The sequence below is a fragment of the Equus asinus genome, chromosome 17 (genome assembly GCF_041296235.1).
Source record: "Equus asinus isolate D_3611 breed Donkey chromosome 17, EquAss-T2T_v2, whole genome shotgun sequence".
Taxonomy (NCBI): Eukaryota; Metazoa; Chordata; class Mammalia; order Perissodactyla; family Equidae; genus Equus; species Equus asinus.
Window position 1 is genome coordinate 50,714,917 of NC_091806.1, and position 26,983 is coordinate 50,741,899.

The following is a 26,983-nucleotide window of genomic DNA, read 5'->3' on the forward strand; positions in this document are numbered from 1 at the left end:
CACCTGCCCACAGTTCAGCACCCACTGCGTGTCCGGCTGCGTCTGCCCCCCGGGACTGGTGTCGGACGGGAGCGGGGGATGCGTGGCCGAGGAGGACTGCCCCTGTCTGCACAACGAGGCCACCTACAAGCCCGGGGAGACCATCAGGGTGGACTGTAACACCTGGTGGGTCGAGGGGCTGCAGAGGGGAGGGCGTGGGCAGAGACCACAGGGACAGCAGGCCTGAGCTGGCCTTGGCCAGGGGGTCCTCTGCAGGGGGCAGGAGAGGAGCAGAGGCCTAGCGCTACCTCTACCCCTTGGAAAGCCCCAGGTGCTCCCATTTCTCCTCTGGGAGGTACTCCAGGGGCCTGGCCTCCTCTGCCCAGTGGGTGGCGGCGGCCAGTCAAAGCTGCCACCAGGACCACGAGCCCTGCATCCCAGGCACCAAGGGCTGGGGAAGCCTCAAGACAGAAGCATCACGGGCGGGTGGTGGCCCCATGAGCCCATGCTCACTGCTTCACTTGACCCCTCATGAGTGTGGGAGGGGTACTCCCGTATCCCCCTATTATGAGGAGGGGCTGAGTCCCCGTCCATGTCACAGCTGGGACCGGCTTGGCCTCAGGGACCCGGAGTGGGGTGGGCTCCTGCACCATAAGCATCGTGTCCTCCCCTCACCTCGCAGCACGTGCCGGAACCGCAGGTGGGAGTGCAGCCACCAGCCCTGCCTGGGCACCTGCGTGGCCTATGGGGACGGCCACTTCATCACCTTCGACGGCGAGCGCTACAGCTTTGAAGGGAGCTGCGAGTACACCCTGGTCCAGGTAGGCGGCCCTCTCTCCCCTCCTGAGGGCCAGGTTTGGCCGGCTGTGACCCACATCTCAACTCTCCCTGTCTCAGGACCACTGTGGGGGCAATGGCACAGCCAACGGGACTTTCCGCATCGTCACCGAGAACGTCCCCTGTGGGACCACAGGCGTCACCTGCTCCAAGACCATCAAGCTCTTCCTGGAGGTGAGGGGCGCCATGGGGAAACTTCTCCTTCTGCAGCCGACCCCATCCCAGGCCGGCCCTCCAGCTGAGTTATATCCTGGGGCCGCCTAACAGCTGGCCACAGCCCAGGGACTTAAAATCAGAGAAATTGATTCTCTCACGGTTCCAAGGCCAGGACTCTGACATCCAGGTGTCTCAGGGCTGCGCTCCCTCACAGGCTCCCGGGGAGGGTCCTTCTGCCTCTCGCAGCTTCTGGGGCTGCAGATGTTCATTCCTGGGCCTGGGGCCACATCCCCCCAATCTTTGCCTCCGTCTTCACACGGGCTTCTCTCCATGTGTCCTTTCTCCTCTTCCATTATGGGGACACCTGTCATTGGATTTAGGCCCACCCTAAATCCAGGATGACCTCATCTTGAGATCCTTCACTTAATTACATCTGTGAAGACCCTTTTTCCAAATAAGGGCACAGGGCCCAGGGGTTAGGAGGTGGACACATCTTTTGAGGGGCCTCTATTCAGCCCACCACACCCGGAGATGCCCACTTCCGGCAGAGGCAGATCAGCGTTCCCAGGGCAGAGAGCAGAGTGGCTGGGTGGGGGGCATTTCCCCTGAAGGGTGGGGAGGAGCAGGAGGAAGGCAGCAGCACTCGGGCAACAGTGGAGGCGAGAATGAGGGGTGGCCTGAGTGGGGGGTGGCACGGGGTGAAGCGCTGGGCAGAGGAGCAGGGCCTTGGTCGGAGCGAGCCCGAGGTGGCTGTATGGGCTCCCACAGCCTCGTCTGTGCCCTCTGCTTCCCTCTGCTCACCTGTGGCCCCCAAATTTCCATGCAGGCTCCCAACTCCCAGCATATCCTGCCCAGCCTCTCACCTTGCATTCGGGGACTGTGTTAGGAGCCCTGCTCAGCCTTAACACCAGGCCCGTGACTGGGGCCCCTGAGCACTAAGGAGCCCCTACCCTGGGCAACGGGGTGGGCTCTGGCCCCAAAGCTGGCCCCTACCACAGCCACCTCCCCTGTGTCCATGCAGAACTATGAGCTGATCCTCCACGAGGGCACCTACAAGGTGGTGCAAAGGGGGCCAGGCAGAGACCTGCCCTACAGGATCCGGTACATGGGTATCTACCTAACCATCGAGACCCGCAGTGGCATGGTCGTGTCCTGGGACCGGAAGACCAGCGTGTTCATCCGGCTGCGCCAGGATTACAAGGTAAGGGTGGGTGGGCTGTGGGACCCTCTCGGGCCTGGACAGAGCCCCCACTCCTAGACCTGGCCCCACAGGGACTGTCTGGCAGCTGACGGTCTGCTGAAGGCTGGGGTGAGGACACACACAATGTCGGGTTCTGCAAAGGGGCATATTGGGTCCCAATCAACCAACAGTTCATCAGAGTCCTGGCTGGAAAGCCCTCTTTGCTCTGTTCTCCCCACTCGGCATACCACACCTGCTGGGCTGAGGTTCTCCCGGGGAGCAGGTGCTCACCCACCTGCTCGCCTGCCCACCTGCCCACTGCAGGACCCTCTGTGTGCCCCATCCTCATGCAAGTTCATGGGCGCTGCCGGGGGGAACCGGGTGCCCTACAGCTACCCGTCCTGGGCCAGGTTCTGTGCTGCCCCCTCGGGCTGCCCCCTGCAGCTGCAGCCCCCCCATGCCCCGTGCCCCATCTGTCTCTGCATCTGCAGGGGAGGGTCTGCGGGCTGTGTGGGAACTTCGACGACAACGCCATCAATGACTTCACCACGCGGAGCCAGTCCGTGGTGGGCAACGCGCTGGAGTTCGGCAACAGCTGGAAGTTCTCCCCGTCCTGCCCGGATGCCCCAGCCTCCAAGGACCCCTGCACCGCCAACCCGTACCGAAAGTCCTGGGCCCAGAAGCAGTGCAGCATCATCAACAGCGCCACCTTCGCCACCTGCCGTTCTCAGGTGGGCCAAGGGGCGGGGCTCTGAACTTGGTGGGCAGGGCCTGGGCTGCCTCCTTCCCTCCTGGTGTGAGCTGGGTCTGGCCTGGGCTGGGCCTCTGAGGACAGTGGGTAGTGACCCTGACCATCGTCCAAGGCACACCATCTGAACCTCCCACCAGGCAGAAGCCCAGGTCCATAGTCCGGGCACAGAGCGTCCCCACTGCTTTCCTTGACCGCACTCAGCCTCATCCCCCAGAAACGGGGCTGCGAGCCCCACAGGCCATCAGAGTCACCTCCCCGATCCACTGCCCGCCTCTGACCTGCTGGCCCCCGGCACAGACGGGAACCTTAGCGGGGCCTCCAGCCCAGCCTCACATGCACAGAGGATCCGTGATCAGGCTCAGACACTCTTCCCAAAATCCTTCTTGTTATTTTAACAAGGGCTCCAAGGCCCACTCACAAACACGGTCTTGCGATCCAGGACCTGCAGCTAATGCAGGTGCACCTGTGCCAGGCCCCGACCCCCCTCACCCGCAACCCCTCTGGGTGCCCTGCACAAGGCTCAGAAAGTCCTATGTGGGCCTGACATGCCATCCCTGCTCAGATGGTGCCGTCTGTGGTGGCAAGTGCGAGGCTTGGGTCGACTCTGGGCTCTGCTGCCCTGGAGGGAGGAGTGTGGTTGGGGGACTGCCCCCCTCCCCAAAGAGATGGGCAGCTCCCATTTGTCAGTACAGGGTCACCACGCAGTCACGGGGGGACTGGTCCACAGTTAAGTGAGATACCTACCAGAGGCAGGGGGAGACGGGCAGGGGTGAGGTCAGAGGACACCAGGGGCAGGAGTGAAGTGTCCAGGTGGGCGGCGGACTCCGGCAGCAGTCACTCATCTCAGATCGCAGGTGTGGGGTTTAAGGCGCAGACGGCTGTCCAGGGGCCCAGGGGCCTGCTGGCTCTCCTGGCTGAACGGCCCCTCGCCCCCTGACCTCAGGTCGACTCCACCAAGTACTACGAGGCCTGCGTGAGCGACGCGTGCGCCTGCAACTCGGGGGGCGACTGCGAGTGCTTCTGCACGGCCGTGGCCGCCTACGCCCAGGCCTGTCGCGACGTGGGCGTGTGCGTGTCCTGGCGGTCCCCGGACGTCTGCCGTGAGTCGGGCTCTGTCCGTGGTGCTGAACGGGGGGGCGCGGGCGGCCGGGAGGCGGAGCCGCACGGGCCCTGGGGCCAGACCGCCCACGTGTGCACGCGTGCGCACTACAGCTGCGCGCGCACGTCCGTGTGCGTAAACGCCAGGCGGACAGGTCGCCCCAAATGGAATGGCTCAGCGAGGGACAGGAGTTCTGAGCGCAGGGCTGAGAAATGAAACCGCACGCGAGGGCCGGCCCCAAACCCCAGGCCCCGCCACGCTGCCCACGCCCGGGGGACGAGGCCCGCAGGCGCCCTTAGCCCCTCTTCTCCGCGCCCAGCCCTCTTCTGCGACTACTACAACCCACACGGGGAGTGCGAGTGGCACTACGAGCCATGCGGGGCGCCCTGCCTGAGGACCTGCCGGAACCCCAGCGGGCACTGCCTGGTGGACCTGCCCGGCCTGGAAGGTGAGGCCAAGCCGTCCCGGGGGAGCCACCCTGTCATCCCAGGACGGTGCTCGGGCGGCGGGGGCGGCGGACGGGGGGGCAGAGACGGGGCGGCCGCGCGGGCAGCACGACCGAGAGGGTGAGTCGGCTCCGGCCCGCGCCCGCCCCAGGCTGCTACCCGCGGTGCCCGCCCGGCAGACCCTTCTTCAGTGAGGACGAAATGGAGTGCGTGGCCCAGTGCGGCTGCTATGACGAGGACGGCAACTACCACGAGGTCGGCGCCAGGGTCCCCACGGCTGAGAACTGCCAGAGCTGGTGAGTTCAGCTGGCTGGGGTAGGGGGCATGGGGGCGGGCCCGGGGGATGGGGCAGGGGTAGAGGGTGGGGGGCAGGTCCCGAGGAGAGGGGCGGGCGGGGGCGGAGAGTGGAGGGCGGGTCTGCGGGATCAGGGCTGGGTGGGGACCCTGGCCTGGGCCCTGCTGACCCTCAGCTCGTCTCTCCTCCTCCCAGTGAATGCACCCCTAATGGCATCCAGTGCATACATAGCCTCGAGGGTAAGGAGGGGCTAGGTTGGGCTGGGGGTTGAGGGCTGGGGGCTGGGGGCTCCAAGTGAGCCCTGTCCCTGCCCCTCTCCAAGCCTGCAGGTGCACCTATGAGGGCAAGACCTATGGCTATGAGGAGGTCATCTACAACACGACCGATGGGCTGGGTGCCTGCCTGCTCGCCATCTGTGGAAACAATGGAACCATCATCCGGAGCGTCGTGGAATGTCCCGGAACTCTGTCCACGACGCCCTTCACCTTCACCACCACCGCGGCCCCTCCCTCCACGACAGGTGAGCCTGGCGGATGCACCGCTGGTCCTGCCTCACTCTCCCCAGCCCCTGGCCCTGGGTGACGGTCAGGTTGACAAGAGAAGACCCTGCAGATGCTCGGTGCAAGCATCCTGGGCACAAGGGATGCCCAGGGTCCCCCAGAGGCCGAGGGGCCAGCCCTGGGGGAGGCAACATGTCACACTTCCTCCTGGGCATGGCTGGCAAGGGTGCAGAGGAAGCTGATGGGGTCCCCTGTACTGTCCCCCCACAGGCTCAGCCCCCACTCTCTCCACTGTGTGTGTGCAAAAGCAGTGCCGCTGGTCCGACTGGTATGACAGCGGCCGTCCAGAGCCGGACATGGGAGGGGGAGACTTCGAGACGTTTGCAAACCTGAAGCAGAGGGGCCACCAGGTCTGCCCGGCCCCCGTGGAGATTGAGTGCCGGGCGCAGCGGCTCCCCAACACGCCCCTGCAGGAGCTGGGCCAGAAGGTGGAGTGTAACCTGGCTCGGGGGCTCACGTGCCTCAACAGCGAGCAGAGTCCCCCGCTCTGCCACAACTACGAGTTGCGGGTCCTCTGCTGTGACTATGTGCCTTGTGGTACCTCCCCGGCCCCGGGCACCAGCCCTGGGCCCTCCCCCAGTGTCACTGCCCAGGTGTCAACCCTCAAGTCCCTGCCCACCTCCACCTGGACCACGCCAACGAGAGAAACCCCCCTCCAGTCGACAGTGGCCTCCACCTTGCAGACCCGCCCTACCGTGCCTGCCACCACTGCCCAGACAGGCAGCAGCTCCTCGACCCTGGCTGCCACCACCTGTCAGCCCAAATGTCAGTGGACAGAGTGGTTCGATGAGGATTATCCCACATCTGAGAAGGCTGGGGGGGACATCGAGTCGTACGACAAGATCAGGAGTGCGGGAGGAGCCGTGTGTGAGCAGCCGCAGGACATAGAGTGTAAGGCCGAGAACTTCCCCACAGTGAGACCAGAGGAGCTGGGCCAGCGAGTGCACTGCCACCCCAGCTTCGGCCTGGTCTGCAGGAACCAAGAGCAGCCGGGCCTGTTCAAGATGTGCTACAACTACAGGATCCGAGTGCTGTGCTGCAGCAACAGCCACTGCAGGGGACCTGCCTCCGCCACCACCACCGCCACCACTGCTGCCACTGCCACCACTACCACTACCACCATTGCCACCAGCACCGCCACTGCCACCAACACCAGCACCACGGCCACTGTTCCCACCACCACTGCCACTGCCACCTCCACCACCACCGCCGCCACCTCTGCCATCTCCACTGCCGCCACCGCCACCACCACGGCCACCATTGCCACCACCACTGCCACTGCCACCAACACCAGCACCACGGCCACTGTTCCCACCACCCCCGCCACTGCCACCTCCACCACCACCACTGCCACCACTGTCATCTCCACTGCCACTGCCAATATCGCCACCACGGCCACCACTGCCATCACCACCACGGCCGTGGCCGCCACTGCCACCTCCATTGCCACCAGTGCCACTGCCTCCACCACCAGGATTGCCACCACCGCCTCTACTACCACCATCACTCCTGCCAGCACCAGCACCACTGCCATGGCCTCCACTGGCACTACCACCACTGTGCCACCAGCCACAGAGCCAGGGACATGGCTAGGGAGTAGCCCAGAGGTGACTACAGCAGTGCCTTTCCTCTCGACAGGATCAGCATCCCGAGCAACATCCTCCAACCTCAGCCACACAGACACACTCTTGACGTCTGCCACCAGCAGCCCCAGGTCTCCTCCAGGCTCCACAAAGCCCACCACCCCAGGGGGAGCCACGTCAGTCCTTCCAACTCGCACAACCCTGCAGGGCACCACAGAGGGCACCTCACAGGGATCTACCTCCAGGCCTCGCCTGCCTACAGAAGCACCAACCAGCACAACCCGCACCGTTTCAACCAGCCCGCCATCCACCTCACACACCAGGACAAGCACATTGAGAACAGAGACGCCGAAAGTAACCCTGGTGCCAACAGCCGTGACTGAGACCACCACCAGCCAGGGCACAACCAGCTGTCAGCCCAAGTGCGAGTGGACAGAGTGGTTTGACGTGGACTTCCCCACCTCGGGGGTCATGGGCGGAGACATGGAGACCTACGAAAACATCAGGGCTGCAGGGGGTAGGATGTGTGCGGAGCCGCAGAAGATAGAGTGCCGGGCCGAGAACTACCCCGAGGTGAGCCTGGACCAGATTGGGCAGGTGCTCAGCTGCAGCCTGGAGGCCGGGCTGGTGTGCAGGAACGAGGACCAGCAGGGACGCTTCAACATGTGCTTCAACTACAACATCCGCGTGCTCTGCTGTGACGACCGCAGCCACTGCCCCAGCACCGCCGCCCCCAGCCCCAGCAGCACCGCTACGGGGTTCCCGACATCCGAGGGGCCAGGACTCTCAACGTCGGCCACCACCCAGACGCGACTGCCCTCTCCAACGACCCAGCGCACAACCGCCAGGCAGGCTTCCTCCACAGCCCACCTGCAGACCTCCCACATAGGGACCACCACCGGGTCCCCTCCCATCGGGCCCACTTCTGCGACCACGCAACTCTCCAGCCCCTCACAGCCCGGCTCCGTGACGCCCACCCCGACTGTGTCCTCCACCGAGGGCTGCAAGTGCGCATGGACACGCTGGTTTGATGAGGACTACCCCACACCTGGACATGCAGGGGGGGACTTTGAGACCTACACCAACATCCGGGCAGCTGGCGAGGACATCTGCGAGCAGCCCTTGCGCCTGGAGTGTCAGGCTGAGATGTGGCCTGACGTCCCCGTGCAGGAGCTGGGCCAGGTGGTCCAGTGCGACGTGAGCGTCGGCCTGGTGTGCCGCAACCGTGACCAGAGTGGCCCCATCAAGCTGTGCCTCAACTACCACATCCGCGTGTTCTGCTGCGACTACAGCCACTGCCCTGGCACCCCGGCCACCACCACAGCGACTCCTCCAGCAACCAATCCGGGACTGACCTCACTAATGGCCACCAGCACCACGGCCCGACCCCCGACCATCCCCAGCCCCACGAGCCCCAACACACACCCCACCACAGCGACCTCTGGGTGCCAGCCTGCCTGCCACTGGACTGACTGGCTGGACAGTGACCGGCCCAAGCCTGGCCCCTATGGGGGTGACACTGAGACCTACTACCACATCTTGCGCACTGGAGGCCAGCTCTGCTCTGAGCCGGTGGCCATCGAGTGCCAGGCCGTCCTCTTTCCAGAAGTGCCCTTCAGGCAGCTGGGCCAGGTGGTGAAGTGTGACGTGGATTACGGGCTCATCTGCAGAAATAAGTGGCAGAGTGGGGGCGAGACTTGCCTCAACTACCACATCCGCGTGCGCTGCTGTGACGACTACAGCCACTGCGCCAGCTCGGCCGTCCCTGCGACCACCACACTGTCCCCCAGACCCTCCACGACCAGCGCCAGCACGGGCAGGCAGTCATCCGGAGTGTCAGGAGTCTGGAGCACAGCCACGACCCAGGTGTACCTCTCCTCTCCAGGGACCAGCGAGATAAATGTCCCCACCAGTAAGACAGGTCCTTCCTCCCGCATGACAACTCATAGTGTCCACACCACTCAGACACCTTTCACCTCCCTCAGGACCACTAAGCAGGTCACTGTCACCACCACCAAGACCGGTCTCTCCTCCTCAAGGCCCACTGCGGTGACCATCTCCACCACCGAGACAGGTCCCTCCTCCCCTGGGCCTACTCCTAGTGTCCCTACCACTCAGACATCTCTCACTTCCTTCAGGAGCACTGAGAGGGTCACTTTCCCCACCAGCCAGTCAAGTTCTTTCTCCCCCAGCACCACTGAGTTAACTGTCACCAGCACTGAGACTGCTCCCTCCTCTCGCACGACAATTCATACTGTCCCCACCACTCAGACACCTTTCACCTCCCTCAGGACCACCGAGGTAACTGTCCCCACCAGTGAGACAGGTCCCTCCTCCCGCACGACAACTCATAGTGTCCCCACCACTCAGGCACCTTTCACCTCCCTCAGCACCACTGAGAAGGTCACTGTCCCCACCACCGAGACAGGTCCCTCCTCTCCCAGAAGAACTCCTAGTGTCTCCACCACTCAGACACCTTTCACCTCCCTCAGGACCACCGAGGTAACTGTCCCCACCAGTGAGACAGGTCCCTCCTCCCGCACGACAACTCACAGTGTCCCCACCACTCAGGCACCTTTCACCTCCCTCAGCACCACTGAGAAGGTCACTGTCCCCACCACCGAGACAGGTCCTTCCTCTCCCAGGAGAACTCCTAGTGTCTCCACCACTCAGACAACTTTCACCTCCCTCAGCAGTACCAAGAAGGTCACTGTCCCCACCACCGAGACAGGTCCCTCCTCTTCCAGGCCCACTGCGGTAACCATCTCCACCACCAAGACAGGTCCCTCCTCCTCTGGGCCTACTCCTAGTGTCCTCACCGCTCAGACATCTCTCACTTCCTTTGGGAGCACTGAGAGGGTCACTTTCCCCACCAGCCAGTCAAGTTCCTTCTCCCCCAGCACCACTGAGTTAATTGTCACCAGCACTGAGACTGGTCCCTCCTCTCGCACGACAATTCATAGTGTCCCCACCACTCAGACACCTTTCACCTCCCTCAGCACCATTGAGAAGTTCACTGTCCCCACCACCGAGACAGGTCCCTCCTCTCCCAGGAGAACTCCTAGTGTCTCCACCACTCAGACACCTTTCACCTCCCTCAGGACCACCGAGGTAACTGTCCCCACCAGTGAGACAGGTCCCTCCTCCCGCACGACAACTCATAGTGTCCCCACCACTCAGGCACCTTTCACCTCCCTCAGGACCACTAAGCAGGTCACTGTCCCCACCACCAAGACTGGTCTCTCCTCCTCAAGGCCCACTGAGGTGACCACCTCTACCACCGAGACAGGTCCCTCCTCTCCCAGGATAACTCCTAGTGTCTCCACCACTCAGACACCTTTCACCTCCCTCAGGACCACCGAGGTAACTGTCCCCACCAGTGAGACAGGTCCCTCCTCCCGCACGACAATTCATAGTGTCCCCACCACTCACACACCTTTCACCTCCCTCAGCACCACTGAGAAGGTCACTGTCCCCACCACCGAGACAGGTCCCTCCTCTCCCAGGAGAACTCCTAGTGTCTCCACCACTCAGACACCTTTCACCTCCCTCAGGACCACCGAGGTAACTGTCCCCACCAGTGAGACAGGTCCCTCCTCCCGCACGACAACTCATAGTGTCCCCACCACTCAGGCACCTTTCACCTCCCTCAGCACCACTGAGAAGGTCACTGTCCCCACCACCGAGACAGGTCCTTCCTCTCCCAGGAGAACTCCTAGTGTCTCCAGCACTCAGACAACTTTCACCTCCCTCAGCAGTACTAAGAAGGTCACTGTCCCCACCACCGAGACAGGTCCCTCCTCTCCCAGGAGAACCCCTAGTGTCTCCACCACTCAGACACCTTTCACCTCCCTCAGGACCACCGAGGTAACTGTCCCCACCAGTGAGACAGGTCCCTCCTCCCGCACGACGACTCATAGTGTCCCCACCACTCAGACACATCTCACCTCCCTCAGGACCTCTGAGAAACTCACTGTCCCCACCACCGAGACAGGTCCCTCCTCTCCCAGGCCCACTGAGGTGACCATCTCCACCACCGAGACAGGTCCCTCCTCTTCCAGGCCCACTGCGGTGACCATCTCCACCACCAAGACAGGTCCCTCCTCCTCTGGGCCTACTCCTAGTGTCCTCACCGCTCAGACATCTCTCACTTCCTTCGGGAGCACTGAGAGGGTCACTTTCCCCACCAGCCAGTCAAGTTCCTTCTCCCCCAGCACCACTGAGTTAATTGTCACCAGCACTGAGACTGGTCCCTCCTCTCGCACGACAATTCATAGTGTCCCCACCACTCAGACACCTTTCACCTCCCTCAGCACCACTGAGAAGTTCACTGTCCCCACCACCGAGACAGGTCCCTCCTCTCCCAGGAGAACTCCTAGTGTCTCCACCACTCAGACACCTTTCACCTCCCTCAGGACCACCGAGGTAACTGTCCCCACCAGTGAGACAGGTCCCTCCTCCCGCACGACAACTCATAGTGTCCCCACCACTCAGGCACCTTTCACCTCCCTCAGGACCACTAAGCAGGTCACTGTCCCCACCACCAAGACTGGTCTCTCCTCCTCAAGTCCCACTGAGGTGACCATCTCTACCACCGAGACAGGTCCCTCCTCTCCCAGGATAACTCCTAGTGTCTCCACCACTCAGACACCTTTCACCTCCCTCAGGACCACCGAGGTAACTGTCCCCACCAGTGAGACAGGTCCCTCCTCCCGCACGACAATTCATAGTGTCCCCACCACTCACACACCTTTCACCTCCCTCAGCAGAACTGAGAAGGTCACTGTCCCCACCACCGAGACAGGTCCCTCCTCTCCCAGGAGAACTCCTAGTGTCTCCACCACTCAGACACCTTTCACCTCCCCCAGGACCACCGAGGTAACTGTCCCCACCAGTGAGACAGGTCCCTCCTCCCGCACGACAACTCATAGCGTCCCCACCACTCAGGCACCTTTCACCTCCCTCAGCACCACTGAGAAGGTCACTGTCCCCACCACCGAGACAGGTCCTTCCTCTCCCAGGAGAACTCCTAGTGTCTCCACCACTCAGACAACTTTCACCTCCCTCAGCAGTACCAAGAAGGTCACTGTCCCCACCACCGAGACAGGTCCCTCCTCTCCCAGGAGAACCCCTAGTGTCTCCACCACTCAGACACCTTTCACCTCCCTCAGGACCACCGAGGTAACTGTCCCCACCAGTGAGACAGGTCCCTCCTCCCGCACGACGACTCATAGTGTCCCCACCACTCAGACACATCTCACCTCCCTCAGGACCTCTGAGAAACTCACTGTCCCCACCACCGAGACAGGTCCCTCCTCTCCCAGGCCCACTGAGGTGACCATCTCCACCACCGAGACAGGTCCCTCCTCTTCCAGGCCCACTGCGGTGACCATCTCCACCACCAAGACAGGTCCCTCCTCCTCTGGGCCTACTCCTAGTGTCCTCACCGCTCAGACATCTCTCACTTCCTTCAGGAGCACTCAGAGGGTCACTTTCCCCACCAGCCAGTCAAGTTCCTTCTCCCCCAGCACCACTGAGTTAATTGTCACTAGCACTGAGACTGGTCCCTCCTCTCGCACGACAATTCATAGTGTCCCCACCACTCAGACACCTTTCACCTCCCTCAGGACCACTGAGAAGGTCACTGTCCCCACCACCGAGACAGGTCCCTCCTCTCCCAGGAGAACTCCTAGTGTCTCCACCACTCAGACACCTTTCACCTCCCTCAGCACCACCGAGGTAACTGTCCCCACCAGTGAGACAGGTCCCTCTTCCCGCACGACAATTCATAGTGTCCCCAACACTCAGACACCTTTCACCTCCCTCAGCACCACCGAGGTAACTGTCCCCACCAGTGAGACAGGTCCCTCCTCCCGCACGACAACTCATAGTGTCCCCACGACTCAGGCACCTTTCACCTCCCTCAGGACCACCGAGGTAACTGTCCCCACCAGTGAGACAGGGCCGTCCTCCCGCACGACAACTCATAGTGTCCCCACGACTCAGGCACCTTTCACCTCCCTCAGGACCACCGAGGTAACTGTCCCCACCAGTGAGACAGGTCCCTCCTCCCGCACGACAACTCATAGTGTCCCCACGACTCAGGCACCTTTCACCTCCTTCAGGACCACCGAGGTAACTGTCCCCACCAGTGAGACAGGTCCCTCCTCCCGCACGACAACTCATAGTGTCCCCACCACTCAGACACCTTTCACCTCCCTCAGGACCACCGAGATAACTGTCCCCACCAGTGAGACAGGTCCCTCCTCCCGCACGACAACTCATAGTGTCCCCACCACACAGACACCTTTCACCTCCCTCAGGACCACCGAGGTAACTGTCCCCACCACCGAGACAGGTCCCTCCTCCCACACTACTCATAGTGTCCCCACCACTCAGACACCTTTCACCTCCCTCAGCACCACTGAGAAGGTCACTGTCCCCACCACCGAGACAGGTCCTTCCTCTCCCAGAACTCCTAGTGTCTCCACCACTCAGACAACTTTCACCTCCCTCAGCAGCACCAAGAAGGTCACTGTCCCCACCACTGAGAGAGGTCTCTCCTCCTCCGGGGCTACTCCTATTGTCCCCACCACTCAGACACATCTCACCTCCCTCAGGACCTCTGAGAAACTCACTGTCCACACCACCGAGACAGGTCTCTCCTCTCCCAGGCCCACTGAGCTGACCATCTCCACCACCAAGACAGGTCTCTCCTCTTCCAGGCCCAATGAGCTGACCATCTCCACCACCAAGACAGGTCCCTCCTCTCCCAGGCCCACTGAGGTGACCATCTCCACCACCAAGACAGGTCCCTCCTCCTCTGGGCCTACTCCTAGTGTCCTCACCGCTCAGACATCTCTCACTTCCTTCGGGAGCACAGAGAGGGTCACTTTCCCCACCAGCCAGTCAAGTTCCTTCTCCCCCAGCACCACTGAGTTAACTGTCACCAACACTGACACTGGTCCCTCCTCTCGCACGACAATTCATAGTGTCCCCACCACTCAGACACCTTTCACCTCCCTCAGCACCACTGAGAAGGTCACTGTCCCCACCACCGAGACAGGTCTCTCCTCTCCCAGGAGAACTCCTAGTGTCTCTAGCACTCAGACACCTTTCACCTCCCTCAGGACCACCGAGGTAACTGTTCCCACCAGTGAGACAGGTCCCTCCTCCCGCACGACAACTCATAGTGTCCCCGCCACTCAGACACCTTTCACTTCCCTCAGCAACACTGAGAAGGTCACTGTCCCCACCACCGAGACAGGTCCCTCCTCTCCCAGGAGAACTCCTAGTGTCCCCACCACTCAGACACCTTTCACCTCCCTCAGGACCACCGAGGTAACTGTCCCCACCAGTGAGACAGGTCCCTCCTCCCGCACAACTCTTAGTGTCCCCACCACTCAGACACCTTTCACCTCCCTCAGCACCACTGAGAAGGTCACTGTCCCCACCACCGAGACAGGTCCTTCCTCTCCCAGAACTCCTAGTGTCTCCACCACTCAGACACCTTTCACCTCCCTCAGCAGCACCAAGAAGGTCACTGTCACCACCACTGAGAGAGGTCTCTCCTCCTCCAGGGCTACTCCTATTGTCCCCACCACTCAGACACATCTCACCTCCCTCAGGACCTCTGAGAAACTCACTGTCCCCACCACCGAGACAGGTCCCTCCTCCTCTGGGCCTACTCCTAATGTCCTCACCGTTCAGACATCTCTCACTTCCTTCGGGAGCACTCAGAGGGTCACTTTCCCCACCAGCCAGTCAAGTTCCTTCTCCCCCAGCACCACTGAGTTAACTGTCACCAGCACTGAGACTGGTCCCTCCTCTCGCACGACAATTCATAGTGTCCCCACCACTCAGACACCTTTCACCTCCCTCAGCACCACTGAGAAGGTCACTGTCCCCACCACCGAGACAGGTCCCTCCTCTCCCAGGAGAACTCCTAGTGTCTCCACCACTCAGACACCTTTCACCTCCCTCAGGACCACCAAGGTAACTGTCCCCACCAGTGAGACAGGTCCCTCCTCCAGCACGACAATTCATAGTGTCCCCACCACTCAGACACCTTTCACCTCCCTCAGCACCACCGAGGTAACTGTCCCCACCAGTCAGACAGGTCCCTCCTCCCGCACGACAATTCATAGTGTCCCCACCACTCGGGCACCTTTCACCTCCCTCAGGACCACCGAGGTAACTGTCCCCACCAGTGAGACAGGTCCCTCCTCCCGCACTACTCATAGTGTCCCCACCACTCAGACACCTTTCACCTCCCTCAGCACCACTGAGATGGTCACTGTCCCCACCACCGAGACAGGTCCCTCCTCTCCCAGGCCCACTGAGCTGACCATCTCCACCACCGAGACAGCTCTCTCCTCTTCCAGGCCCACTGAGCTGACCATCTCCACCACCAAGACAGGTCCCTCCTCCTCTGGGCCTACTCCTAGTGTCCTCACCGCTCAGACATCTCTCACTTCCTTCGGGAGCACTGAGAGGGTCACTTTCCCCACCAGCCAGTCAAGTTCCTTCTCCCCCAGCACCACTGAGTTAACTGTCACCAGCACTGAGACTGGTCCCTCCTCTCGCACGACAATTCATAGTGTCCCCACCACTCAGACACTTTTCACCTCCCTCTGGACCACTGAGAAGGTCACTGTCCCCACCAGCCCGACAAGTCTCATGTCTCCCGTTACCACTGAGATCACTCTGCCCCCCACTGAGACACATCCCTCCTCTCCTGCGACCATGCAGAGGCTCTCTATCCCCACCACTGAGATAGTACCCTCCTCCCCAAGGACCACCGAGAGGGTGTCTATCACTAGTCCCTTTGCCTCCCCTGGGACCCTGCCTACCACCACACGGCCAGCCCCACCCAGCGCCCCCCCAACCGCCCGCATAATAACCACCCCCTGGTCCTCTCCCAGTGGACCCACTTCTGCGACCACGCTGCTCCCCAGCCCCTCACAGCCCAGCTCCGTGACGCGCACCCCGACCGCATCCTCCACTGAGGTCTGCAAGCCACAGTGCGCATGGACACGCTGGTTTGACGAGGACTACCCCACACCTGGCCATGCAGGGGGGGACTTTGAGACCTACGCCAACATCCGGGCGGCCGGCGAGGACATCTGCGAGCAGCCCTTGCGCCTGGAGTGTCGGGCTGAGATGTGGCCTGACGTCCCCGTGCAGGAGCTGGGCCAGGCGGTCCAGTGCGACGTGAGCGTCGGCCTGGTGTGCCGCAACCGTGACCAGAGTGGCCCCATCAAGCTGTGCCTCAACTACCACATCCGCGTGTTCTGCTGCGACTACAGCCACTGCCCTGGCACCCCGGCCACCACCACAGTGACTCCTCCAGTGACCAGTCCGGGACTGACCTCACTAACGGCCACCGGCACCACGGCCCAACCCCCGACCATCCCCAGCCCCACGAGCCCCAACACACACCCCACCACAGCGACCTCTGGGTGCCAGCCTGCCTGCCACTGGACTGACTGGCTGGACAGTGACCGGCCCAAGCCTGGCCCCTATGGGGGTGACACTGAGACCTACTACCACATCTTGCGCACTGGAGGCCAGCTCTGCTCTGAGCCGGTGGCCATCGAGTGCCAGGCCGTCCTCTTTCCAGAAGTGCCCTTCAGGCAGCTGGGCCAGGTGGTGAAGTGTGACGTGGATTACGGGCTCATCTGCAGAAATAAGTGGCAGAGTGGGGGCGAGACTTGCCTCAACTACCACATCCGCGTGCGCTGCTGTGACGACTACAGCCACTGCGCCAGCTCGGCCGTCCCTGCGACCACCACACTGTCCCCCAGACCCTCCACGACCAGCGCCAGCACGGGCAGGCAGTCATCCGGAGTGTCAGGAGTCTGGAGCACAGCCACGACCCAGGTGTACCTCTCCTCTCCAGGGACCACCGAGAGGCTCTCCATCCACACCAGCCAGACAGGTCCTTCCTCCCCTTGGACTACTGGGAGAGTCTTCATCTCCAGTTCCTCTGCCTCCCCCAGGACCCAGACCAGAACTGCCACGCCAGGCTTGCCCAGCGCCCCTCCCTCTCCCCCCTTGGTGACCTCCCACATGTGGACCACCACGGCAATCTCCAGCAGCCTGCCACACTTCAGCGTGTCCACCGCATCCCCCTCCATCCTCACTACCCCTGGGCCCACCGCCTTTCCCAGCCCGCTCATCTCCACCACAGCCTGCCTCTGCCGGGCGTTTGGACAGCTCTTCTCACCTGGTGAGTAGAGACCCTGTGCCCTCCCTGTGGCCCATCCACTCAGGACACTCCGTTCTGTGTGTCACTGAGCCCCCACTCTGGGCCCCGCCCTGTATCCCTATTAGCCCCATGCACCCACCCTGTGCCCTGCACCCTCTGCCCCTGCCTGTGCCCCCTGCCATATGCCCCCTGCGTGTGCCCCCGCCGTGTGTCCCCTGGCCCTGTGTTCCTGCCTGTGTTCCCTGCCCTGTACCCCCTCCCTCTACCTCATGCCCTGTGCCCCCCACTCTGTACCCTCTCCCTGTGCCCCTTCCCTGTGCTCCTTGCCATGTACCCCTTCCCTGTGCCCCCCGCCCAGTACCCACTCCCTCTGCCCCCCGCCCTGTGGCCCTTGCCCTGTGACAGCGCTCCCTCCTGACCTCTCTGTCTTGGTGATTGGCCCTCCACAGGAGATGTGATCTACAATAAGACAGACAGTGCCGGGTGCCAGTTCTACGCCATCTGCAACCAGCGCTGTGACATTGACCGCTTCCAGGGCAGCTGCCCCACCTCCTCACCCTCAGAGACCTCAGTGACCCTGACCTCCCCGGTTCCCGGCTGCGATCTCATCGACCCTCCCCGACAGGTGTGCTCCCCCCACCACCCTCCTCTCCCTGTTGTGTGCTCTTTGGGAGTACAGCCCTGCCCTGGGCTGCTGACAGCTCCAGTGGGCCACGGCCCCTGGCCCCTGGGTGACCCCTCCATGGGTCGCTCTGACTGGAGGGAGGTGAATAGGGTCTGGGGCCAGGGCAGCACCAGGGGCCGGCCAGGAGGCGGTGGCAGCCCTGCCCCAGGCCAGGCGCTCCAGACTTGAGGCCATGGGGGACCCGAGGCTGTAGCAGGGTGGGGGCTCGTTGTGAGCATGGTACCCGCTCTCTGCCAGGTGAACGAGTCCTGGACCCTGGAGAACTGCACGGTGGCCAGGTGTGAGGGCGAGAACCACATTGTCCTGCTGGAGCCGAAGCCTGTGGCCAACATCACCTGTGTGAATGGGCACCTGCCCGTCAAAGTGTGGAGCGAGAATGAGCGCTGCACCTACCACCTGGAGTGCGAGTGTGAGCAGCGGGGCCTGTGGATGGGCCCGGAGGTGCACGCTCCTGGCGGCACACAGAGCCAGCAGGAAACGCTGCCGGGCCACCCATGGAGGGGGACCAGCCGGGTCTGCTGTCACCTCTGCCTCTCTCATCACACGACCCTCTCTCCCTGTCTCTTCTCCCTTATGAGGACACGTCATTAGATTTAGGCCCACCCAGTAATCCAGTGACCTCCTCTCGAGACCCTTAACTTAATTCCAGCTCTGAGGACCCCCTTCCCAACTGAGGTCCCACTTGCAGGCGGGTGGACCACTATCCAACCCACTACACCCATTTTGCAAAGGAGGGGACTGAGGGTACGAAGGTTGAGCAACCCTGGGGTGGCGGTTTTGGGGTGGCACTGGGTGAGGGGACTGTCCCTGTCCCGCAGGCTCCTGCAGTGGCTGGGGGCACTCGCACTACAAGACCTTCGACGGCACCTCCTACTCCTTCAGGGACAACTGCACCCACGTGCTCATGAGGGAGATCCGCCCGCTGTATGGGAACCTCAGCATCTACATCAACAACTACTACTGTGGGGCCACTGCGGCCACCACCCACTGCCCCCGCGCCCTTATCGTCCACTACAAGTCCATGGAGATCATCCTCACCACCACCACAGGCACTGACGGGCAGGAGCAGAGCCTGGTGAGGACAGGCAGGTGGCAGAGCACGCGTGGGCCCTGTCCCCACCTCGCCAGGGCAGGCCGGCCTGCAGGCAGAGCCCTGGTGCAGAGCCCGTTTCCCTCTGCCCAGCCAGCGGTCAGCTCCCCCTGGGGCCTTGGAGAGGTCAAAGGGTGTGCCACAGTGCAGGGCACCCCAGCACAGCAACTGCTGGGAGCAGGGAAGGCCTGTGGGGGTGCCTGCCACCAAGAGTGCCCTGAGGGGAGCATCGGTGCTTTGGGGTGGGGGTGCAGAGGACGGCGCCCCAGCGCTTTGGAGACAGAGCCCCAAAGGCAGACCCCATCACCACCAGTTAAGGGTCCCCCGGCTTTGCCCCCAGATCCTGTTTGACCAAAGGCGGGTGAGTGAGGTCTTCAGCAAGAATGGTGTGAACGTGTCGGTGACAGGGACCACCATGATGCACATCGACATTTCTGCCATCCTCGTGAGCATCTCCTTCGACGGGCACATCTTCCAGGCCCGGCTCTCCTACAGCCACTTCAGCCACAACACCGAGGGCCTGTGTGGTGAGCGGGATGTGGCGGGACCCCTACCTGCTCCCCCTGCCACCTGCCCCACGCCAGAGCTGCCTCAGTAAATGGCGTTTCCTAACCAAGTGACCACAGGGAGGTGGGGAGAGAGAGAGTCTTGAGAATCAGTCAGCCGCTGGCCTAGCCCCGTGGTGACCTGCCCTGCCCTCACACTCCCCAGGTACCTGCACCAACAGCCAAACTGATGACTGCCGCCGGCCAGATGGCACCATGGCCCCCACCTGCAAGGACATGGCCAGCTCCTGGCTGGTCCCCGACAGCAGCAAGGAGGGCTGCCAGACACCACCTCCAACCACCAGCCCCCTGCCTCACACCCCCACCACGCCCACCTCCCCTCCTTGCGCCCCAGCACCCCTCTGCAAGCTGCTGCTGAGCCAGTGAGTCCTTCCTCATGGGTTTGAGGGTCCTGGAGCAACACACCCCTGCCCCGGCCCAGGACCTGGCTCTCTGCTCCGGCCTCTGACCACGCCTGCCCACAGGGTCTTCGCCGAGTGCCACAGTCTCATCCCGCCCGGCCCGTTCTTCAGCACCTGTGTCAGCGACGGCTGCCAGACCAGCCACCCCAACGTGTCCTGCCAGAGCCTGGAGGCCTACGCGGCGCTCTGCCACGCTCGGGGCGTGTGCAGCAACTGGCGCAATGCCACTGCCGGGCTGTGCGGTGAGTTGGGGGCAGCTGCCGGGGGCTCTGGCCTCCCTGGCCCTCTTGACACCTGTCTCTGTGCCCCCAGAGCTCACCTGCCCACCCACCAAGGTGTACAAGTCATGTGGCCCCGTGCAGCCCGAGGCCTGCAACTCCAGGTGAGTGCAAGCTGGACGTCAGGGACGCTGGGCCCCTTGGGCCTCCAGGCTTGTCCGGAGGGTCTGGGGGAGCCAGGAGGGGAGCCACAAAGGGTCCGGGACTCCTAGCCTGAGATCTCCGACCCTTGACCCCAGGGGCGGCCCTGCGCAGCCGGCCAACCCCAGCACTCCACCATGCCTACTGCTCTCCTCCCTCCAACTGCCCACTCACAAGGATCGGGGGTCCCAGGCTGCCCTCCTCATCTTACAGGAGCCAGAGCCCAGTGCGCAAGGGGCTGGCAGAGGGCTGCTTCTGTCCTGATGGCCACATCCTCTTCAACTCCTACACGGACATCTGTGTGCCCCAGTGCCGTAAGCCCAGAGGGAGGGGGAGGGCCATGGGCCGGAAGACCACTTGCCCTCCTGCCAGCCAAGCTTGCTGTCCGACCAGCTCCCGCCCCGTTCTGCCAGCAGTGCAGTGTGGCCTGGAGCCCTGCCAAGCCCCCTCCTCTGTGACATCCCTCCAGTTCTCTGGGAGCTTCTGTCCCCAGCAGGAAGACAAGGCCTCAGCTGGGGGGGTGAGGGGTGGGAGCCAGGCCTGCGAAGACCCGTGGCCCCACCAGGCTGCAAACTCCAGCCCCCAGTAACCTCTTTTTCCTTCCCTTCCAGCCTGCGTGGGACCGGATGGGTTTCCCAAATTTGTGAGTGTTCCAGCTCCCTGCTCTTCCCCACTAGAGCAGAAGGAGGGAGGGACGGCCCCATCTCAGGAGGCCAACTCTGCCCGGGCAGCCTCTGTGGGGGGCTGGTGTGGGGTGCCCCAGTGTGAGATTGTGTCCCTGTTACCCGGGCTGCTCCAGAGGGGCTTGTCGGGGAGACCAAAGGCTGACCTGGCCACGCTGAGGGCTGGGTCTGACTGGTTGCTGGACGCAGCTGGAGAGGCCGGGGCACGATCTGGGAGCCCTTGGGGACCATGACCTGGTCTGTTTCAGCCCGGAGAGCGGTGGGTCAGCAACTGCCAGGCCTGCGTATGCGACAAGGACTCTGTGTCGGTGCAGTGTGTCCCTGTGCAGTGCAAGGCCCAGGACCAGCCCCTGGAATGCAGCCGGGCTGGCTTCCTGACCATCACCAGGCCCTTGGCGGACAACCCGTGCTGCCAGGAGACGCTGTGCAGTAAGCCCTGTGCCCCAGCGGCCAGGCGGGGCAGGGAGGGAACCGAGGAGGGTGGTGGGCATGGGCCGCCTGGCTGGCAGGGTCTGTAGGGCAGAAGCGGGCCGCAGGGTGCTGGCTGGACCGCAGCTGGACCGCCAAGGTGGGGAGGCTCTTGGTGCTTCATTTTTTCACCTAAACATAAGGCTGGTGACCTCTGGTCTGCCCCAGGCCAGCCCAGGGACTTGGGGAGGACTGGGGAGGTGACAGTGAGGGGACCTGGAGAGGTCAGCCCCCATGGGAAAAATGCATCTTTGGCTCCAACGTGGGGAAACTCTGAGGCCGGGGGAACTGCAGGCCGGAGGAGGGAAGAAGCAACCCAGGAAGGCAGGGCACCGCTGACAGTGCTCCGACTCTCCCGCAGTCTGCAACGTGACCACCTGCCCCCAGAGCCCACTCACGTGTGGGCCAGGATTGGAGCTGACCCTCACACAGAGGGAGGGCGACTGCTGCCCCACCTTCCATTGCAGTGAGTGGGGCTGGGGGCTGGGCATTCTTGGGGTGGGCTGTCTGAGCACTTCCCCCGCAGCCTAGCAGGCACTCAGCCCTCCCTTTCCTTCCAGCACCTGAGCTGTGCACCTACAACGGCACCTTCTATGGGGTAAGAGCTCAGTAGCCAGGCGGCCGGCCGGGTGGGCAGCGGTGGGTGGGGCCCCAGGCTTGGCACGCTCATTGTGGGACGCCTCGTGTCCCTCTGGACCTCCACTGCTTGTCTTGACGTGTCCAGCCCTGTCTGCACCCTCCTGCCACAAGAGCAGATGAGCTGAGGAGCTCTGGGCCCCTGAAAGTCAGGTGGGGACGTGGGGGTACACAGGGGTGGCACCTTCTGTCGCAAGCCTGGGAGAGCTATGGGCTCCACACCTTCAGGGTCTCCCAGCAGCTGCCTCCCAGCAAAAGCTTTAGGGTAGGACCACGCCCTCCGTGCCCCCTCCTGCCTTTGCCTAGGGTCCTGCCTCTGTCCCATCTGTGCTCAGCTGGGGGGCACATCCATAATTCCATTTGAAGAAGAAAGAAATTTCTTTCTGGGGGCCTCACCTGTTCCCAGTCCACCCAGCCACAGGGAGAGGTCCTGGCCCTGGTGCCCCACCCAGCCCCTCAATGTCACCTCCCCTCATCCATCCACTGCAGGTCGGTGCGACCTTCCCAGGGGTCACGCCCTGCCACAAATGCACCTGCCTATCCGTGGACACGGGGAACCTGACCGTGCAGTGTGAGGAGAACACCTGCAACACCACCTGCCCCCAGGTGAGCCCACCCTCCTGGGCACACCCAGGCCTCCCAGTGTGCCCACCTGGTGGCAGCCAGGTATCACCGGTACCTGGGCTCCGGGAGGGCTCTCTAGCTCAGCCGTTGCTGGGATCTTGTTTATTCCCAAAGGGAGGGTGTGGAGTAGGATGGGAGAGGAGGAGGTGTAGTGGGGGCCAGGACCTGCAGGGCACTGGGGCCTGGCATTGGGTTCCAGGAAGGAAGGAGTAGACAGAAGGTGCTGGAAGCAGAGGTGAGGCTCAGCCAGCACAATCTGCTGGGGCAGTTTCTGCCCAGGAAGCCCTGGGCAGGGACATGGCCTCACAGAGGGCCAGGGTTACTGAGGCTGGGGAGCTGGGCTAGGGGTGCGGGACGTGACCTCCCCTCTGTCCCCAGGGCTTCGAGTACTCAGAGGTGGCCGGGCAGTGCTGTGGGGAGTGTGTGCAGACAGCCTGCCTCACGCCCAGCGGTGGGCTGGTCCAGGTAAGGGGCTCAGTCTCAGCCGCCCACCTGGGAGACCCTGCCCACCAGCCCTTGTCGGCCCACCAGGTAATCCCCCAGGTAATCCCCACTCTGTCTCCACTCTCCCCTTTGCATTTCAGCCCAACGAGACCTGGGTCAACAGCCCCGTGGACAACTGCACTGAGTACCACTGCCAGGCTGAGAATGGGCTCCTCGTGCTGACACCTAGGCCCGTGTCCTGCCCCATCGTGTCCAGCTGCAGGGTACGTGTCCCCAGGCTCGGGCCAGCCTGGCTGCCTTCCGCAGGCCCGCCCTCCCCAGGAGCCCCGCCCCTCCCACCCGGAGGCCCCACCCACACCCCTGCCACTCAGAGGCCCCGCCCACACCCGCCCCGCTGCCCCGCCCGTCCCACCTGGAGGCCCGCTCAAGCCCCGCTGTCCCCGCAGGGCGTCCTCCAGAAACGCGGCTGCTGCTACTCCTGCGAGGATGGTAAGTGGAAGCGCCTTCCCACCCCGCCCTAGAGCCCCCCTGAGCGCGGGCGGGAGGTCGGGAGCGGGGCGCCCGGGAGGGTCCTCAGACCCCTCTCCTGCCTGTCCCCCTTCCAGATTCCTGCCGGGTCCGCGTTCAAAGAAAGGCGCTGCGGCTCGGGGACTGCGTCAGCCCGGCGCTCGTCAACGTCCCCTTCTGCGAGGGCTCCTGCCTGGGCTTGTCCGTGTGAGTGGCCGCGGGCAGTGTCCGCGTGGACGCAGTCGGCCAGAAAGGTGGAAGATGGGCCGGGCTGGCTCAAGGCCGAGGAAGGGGCGGGGGCCTGCGGGAGTCAGCAAGTTTGGGCTGCTGGATGGAGGAAGAGCGGGGTTCAGAGGGACCCTGAGCGTCGCCGCGGCCCGGAAGGACAAGCCCCGCGTGCTCAGAGAACCGGCCATCTCCAGAACCCCCATAGTGGGCCAGGTGGGCGCGTCCTGAGGGCACCGTGTGTCCGCAGGTACTCCCTGGAGGCCCAGGCCATGCAGCACGAGTGCACCTGCTGCCAGGAGAAGAGGGCCCACCAGGAGGTGGTGACCCTGCAGTGTCCCGATGGGACAACCATCCAGTACACCTACATCCACGTGGACGCGTGCAGCTGCACCCCGGGCTGCGCCCCCTCACCCGAGGCTCCAGAGGACAGCACCCCCATCCTCCTGCTCTAGGAGGCCACCACTGCCGGTCGTCATTCTGCCCCCGTCCCACACGCCCTCCATGTCTGGAGGCAGAACATGCCCAGCCCAAGCACGGAAACCTGGGGCGGGGCAGGGAGGGTCTGCTTGAGGACGGCACCCGGCGGGGCCCTGCCCCTGGAGCCCCTCTGGCCCGTCTTGGTCACCTGCCCGGCCATCAGGGCCTGCCCCTCAGTGGAAACACAAATACCCATTCCACCCAGACTCACCCCTTCCTGGTGTCAGAGAGCACCCTGGAGCAAAACCACACATCCACCACTGCGCAGCTCCCCACTGCGGGCCTGGGTGCCCCCATCTCTCCTCGAAGCCCCGTGGGGCACAGATTCCCGCAGCAGACTGAGGACTGAGGCCTGTCCAGGCAAGGCTGGCTGCCTCCAAGAGGTGGTGTCACATAGGGTGGCTGCCTGCCCATGACCTGGACCTGAAGCTGTGACAGCTGAGGGGCAGGCGGGGAGGGGTGGGCACCACACAGCACCCCCTCCACCCACCCAGTTTCAATCTTGCAAATAAATGCTGAGCACTGTGCACAATTCCTGGTCCTGGTGTCTCTTCCCACCAACCGTGTCCCCGGGCTCTCCCCTCCGTCTGTAGGCCGGGCTGCCCAGGACCCCTAGGCTGTACGGCACCCCCAGGGCTTATGCTGACTTGCTGAGAGGGACAGGCAGGTGGGGGGCAAGGAGGCCCCTGGGTCAGTCTTGGGCTGTCTCGGGCTGTGGGGTATTGGTAGCAGCCAGGGATCAACCAAGGCCTCAGGAACACCCTTGCCATTATTTCACACACTGAGTTCATAACGAAACTGGTTCACAGACGTAGAAAGATAGACCGAGACAGCAAGGGACATGAAGGCAACCCAGGATGTGTCAGTGCAGGAAGCGGCTGCCCCATAGGCCAGGGGTACACAGGGGGTACAGGGTGCATGATGCTGCTCAGACCCCAAGGGAGCTGCCCACAGCTGCTGTCCCCCCTCCCCGTCCTTTCCACACCTCCTACAATGTTCTCCCTCCAGGGTGCTTGTCCCACTGGTAATTTACATCCACAGAGCTTCTGCACCCCCGTGGGCCAGGGTCCCCAGCTTCTGGGGAAGGTGGGGCCTGGGGGCTCAGCGGGGAGGGCCTGGGCTCTTCAGTGGCTGCTGCCAGCCCTCTGGCCTTTCTTACCCACCTCACTGAGGTCAGAGCAGGCCACCCCGGGACTGAGCTGGAGATGATCTGGGGGGCTGATGAGGTTGCAGGGACGCTGCCAGTGAGCCTGGCCACTTGGTCACAACTGGGGTCAATTTCTGTAAGCTCATCTGTGTCTCAGTCTGATTTTCTGAGGGGCTGTTGCCCAGTTACACCCACATCTGTCTTTGTTAAGCCACACACAAAACAACAGCATTTCCTAAACCTCAGTCATTTTCATGACACAATTGTTTTCTTAAACCCGTGTGTGTACCTCTTACAAAATCTAAACATGCCTCTAAGGTACTGGGAACGCAAATGTCACTTGCACGGACCAGAGCTAACATATATGACATGCTTTCTATGTGTCAGGGTGCCTGCTCATTTAATCCTGACAACCACCCTATGAGTATGAGCCATTACTTCTCCCACTTCACAGATGGGGAAACTGAGGTACAAAGAGATGAAAAGACTTGCTTCAGGAAGGGGTGAGGCTGGGCTCCAGTCCAGGCAGTCTGACTCCAGAGTCCACGCATAAGCCACAGGACTCCATGATTGCCCTGGAGGAAGTAACTGTAAAATCAACACAATGAATAACACAAAATGATGTTACCTAAACTTCAAATATTTTTAAAAAGGGATTTCTGGTTATGAGATGGAAAAGTGGGCATATCTTCCAATACAGACACAAAAACCATGACAATGATAGAAAGAAATTTTAAAATAGCGGCAATTGAACGCAAGGAAGTGAATTATCTGTAAACCTGACAGACTTCCTGGAAAGAAGATTTCTGGAAAGCCCAGTGCTGAGTGGGGCCATGGCCACAGGGCAATATTTGAATAGATAATACCAACAGTCCTTCAGACTCGAGACATGAGCTCTCAGACTGAAAATACCCACTGATTGCCAGGAAAGGTAAAGAAGAAACGCATCCATTCCTAGATACCTAGGACTGAGATTTTGGAATATCAAGAGAAAGAGAAAACCTCAGAGCTGCCAGGAAGACAAGACAGCTTACCTACGAAGGAAGAAGAATCAGATTGCCACTGGGCTTGTCATCAGCGACCCCGGATGCAAGGAGATTGTGGCACCATATTTTCAAAGTGCCGAGGGAGAATAACTTGAAACACTGAATTCTATACCCAACTCAACTGTCATTTAAGAGTGACAGTGAAAAACAGACATTTTGGACATACTAGGACTCAGAAATTGACCTCACACAGCTACAGGAATCTGAGCTCCAACAAGAGGAAGCAGTGCTCGGCACTAGTTGACCTTGGTAGGATATGAACAACAGCAGTAGGAAGGAGATCAGAAACACAGACGCCACATCCAAACAAGCAGCACACGTCTCAGGAATCAACAGATCAAAGGCAGAAGTGCATAATTTCAATGAGCCAAATTTATCAGTGATTTCCCTCATGGTTCTTGGTCTTATTTCAGAGAAATTTCCCTGCCTTGGGATCAGAGATATGGTCTTCCAGATTATGTTTTTA

The 26,983-nt window shown here is 62.2% G+C and overlaps 1 protein-coding gene across 1 annotated transcript in view; it reads left to right on the top strand.

Annotated features, from left to right (window-relative positions):
• MUC5B (mucin 5B, oligomeric mucus/gel-forming) overlaps positions 1-24,971 on the top strand; it is a 37,685-nt gene extending 12,714 nt beyond the window's left edge. The window contains exons 21-49 of the mRNA XM_070488526.1: positions 14-165; positions 662-800; positions 877-990; positions 1,994-2,173; positions 2,644-2,883; positions 3,847-4,003; positions 4,322-4,450; positions 4,600-4,744; positions 4,939-4,982; positions 5,066-5,263; positions 5,514-17,117; positions 17,546-17,721; positions 18,019-18,190; positions 18,600-18,856; positions 19,212-19,398; positions 19,583-19,799; positions 19,902-20,080; positions 20,151-20,220; positions 20,471-20,571; positions 20,869-20,900; positions 21,189-21,369; positions 21,770-21,874; positions 21,969-22,006; positions 22,534-22,650; positions 23,047-23,133; positions 23,253-23,375; positions 23,559-23,601; positions 23,718-23,826; positions 24,095-24,971. Coding sequence (XP_070344627.1) covers positions 14-165; positions 662-800; positions 877-990; positions 1,994-2,173; positions 2,644-2,883; positions 3,847-4,003; positions 4,322-4,450; positions 4,600-4,744; positions 4,939-4,982; positions 5,066-5,263; positions 5,514-17,117; positions 17,546-17,721; positions 18,019-18,190; positions 18,600-18,856; positions 19,212-19,398; positions 19,583-19,799; positions 19,902-20,080; positions 20,151-20,220; positions 20,471-20,571; positions 20,869-20,900; positions 21,189-21,369; positions 21,770-21,874; positions 21,969-22,006; positions 22,534-22,650; positions 23,047-23,133; positions 23,253-23,375; positions 23,559-23,601; positions 23,718-23,826; positions 24,095-24,299 — 15,501 coding nt within the window. The 3' untranslated portion in view covers positions 24,300-24,971. The remainder of the gene's footprint in view (positions 1-13; positions 166-661; positions 801-876; positions 991-1,993; positions 2,174-2,643; positions 2,884-3,846; positions 4,004-4,321; positions 4,451-4,599; positions 4,745-4,938; positions 4,983-5,065; positions 5,264-5,513; positions 17,118-17,545; positions 17,722-18,018; positions 18,191-18,599; positions 18,857-19,211; positions 19,399-19,582; positions 19,800-19,901; positions 20,081-20,150; positions 20,221-20,470; positions 20,572-20,868; positions 20,901-21,188; positions 21,370-21,769; positions 21,875-21,968; positions 22,007-22,533; positions 22,651-23,046; positions 23,134-23,252; positions 23,376-23,558; positions 23,602-23,717; positions 23,827-24,094) is intronic.
• The last annotated feature ends 2,012 nt before the right edge of the window (positions 24,972-26,983 follow it).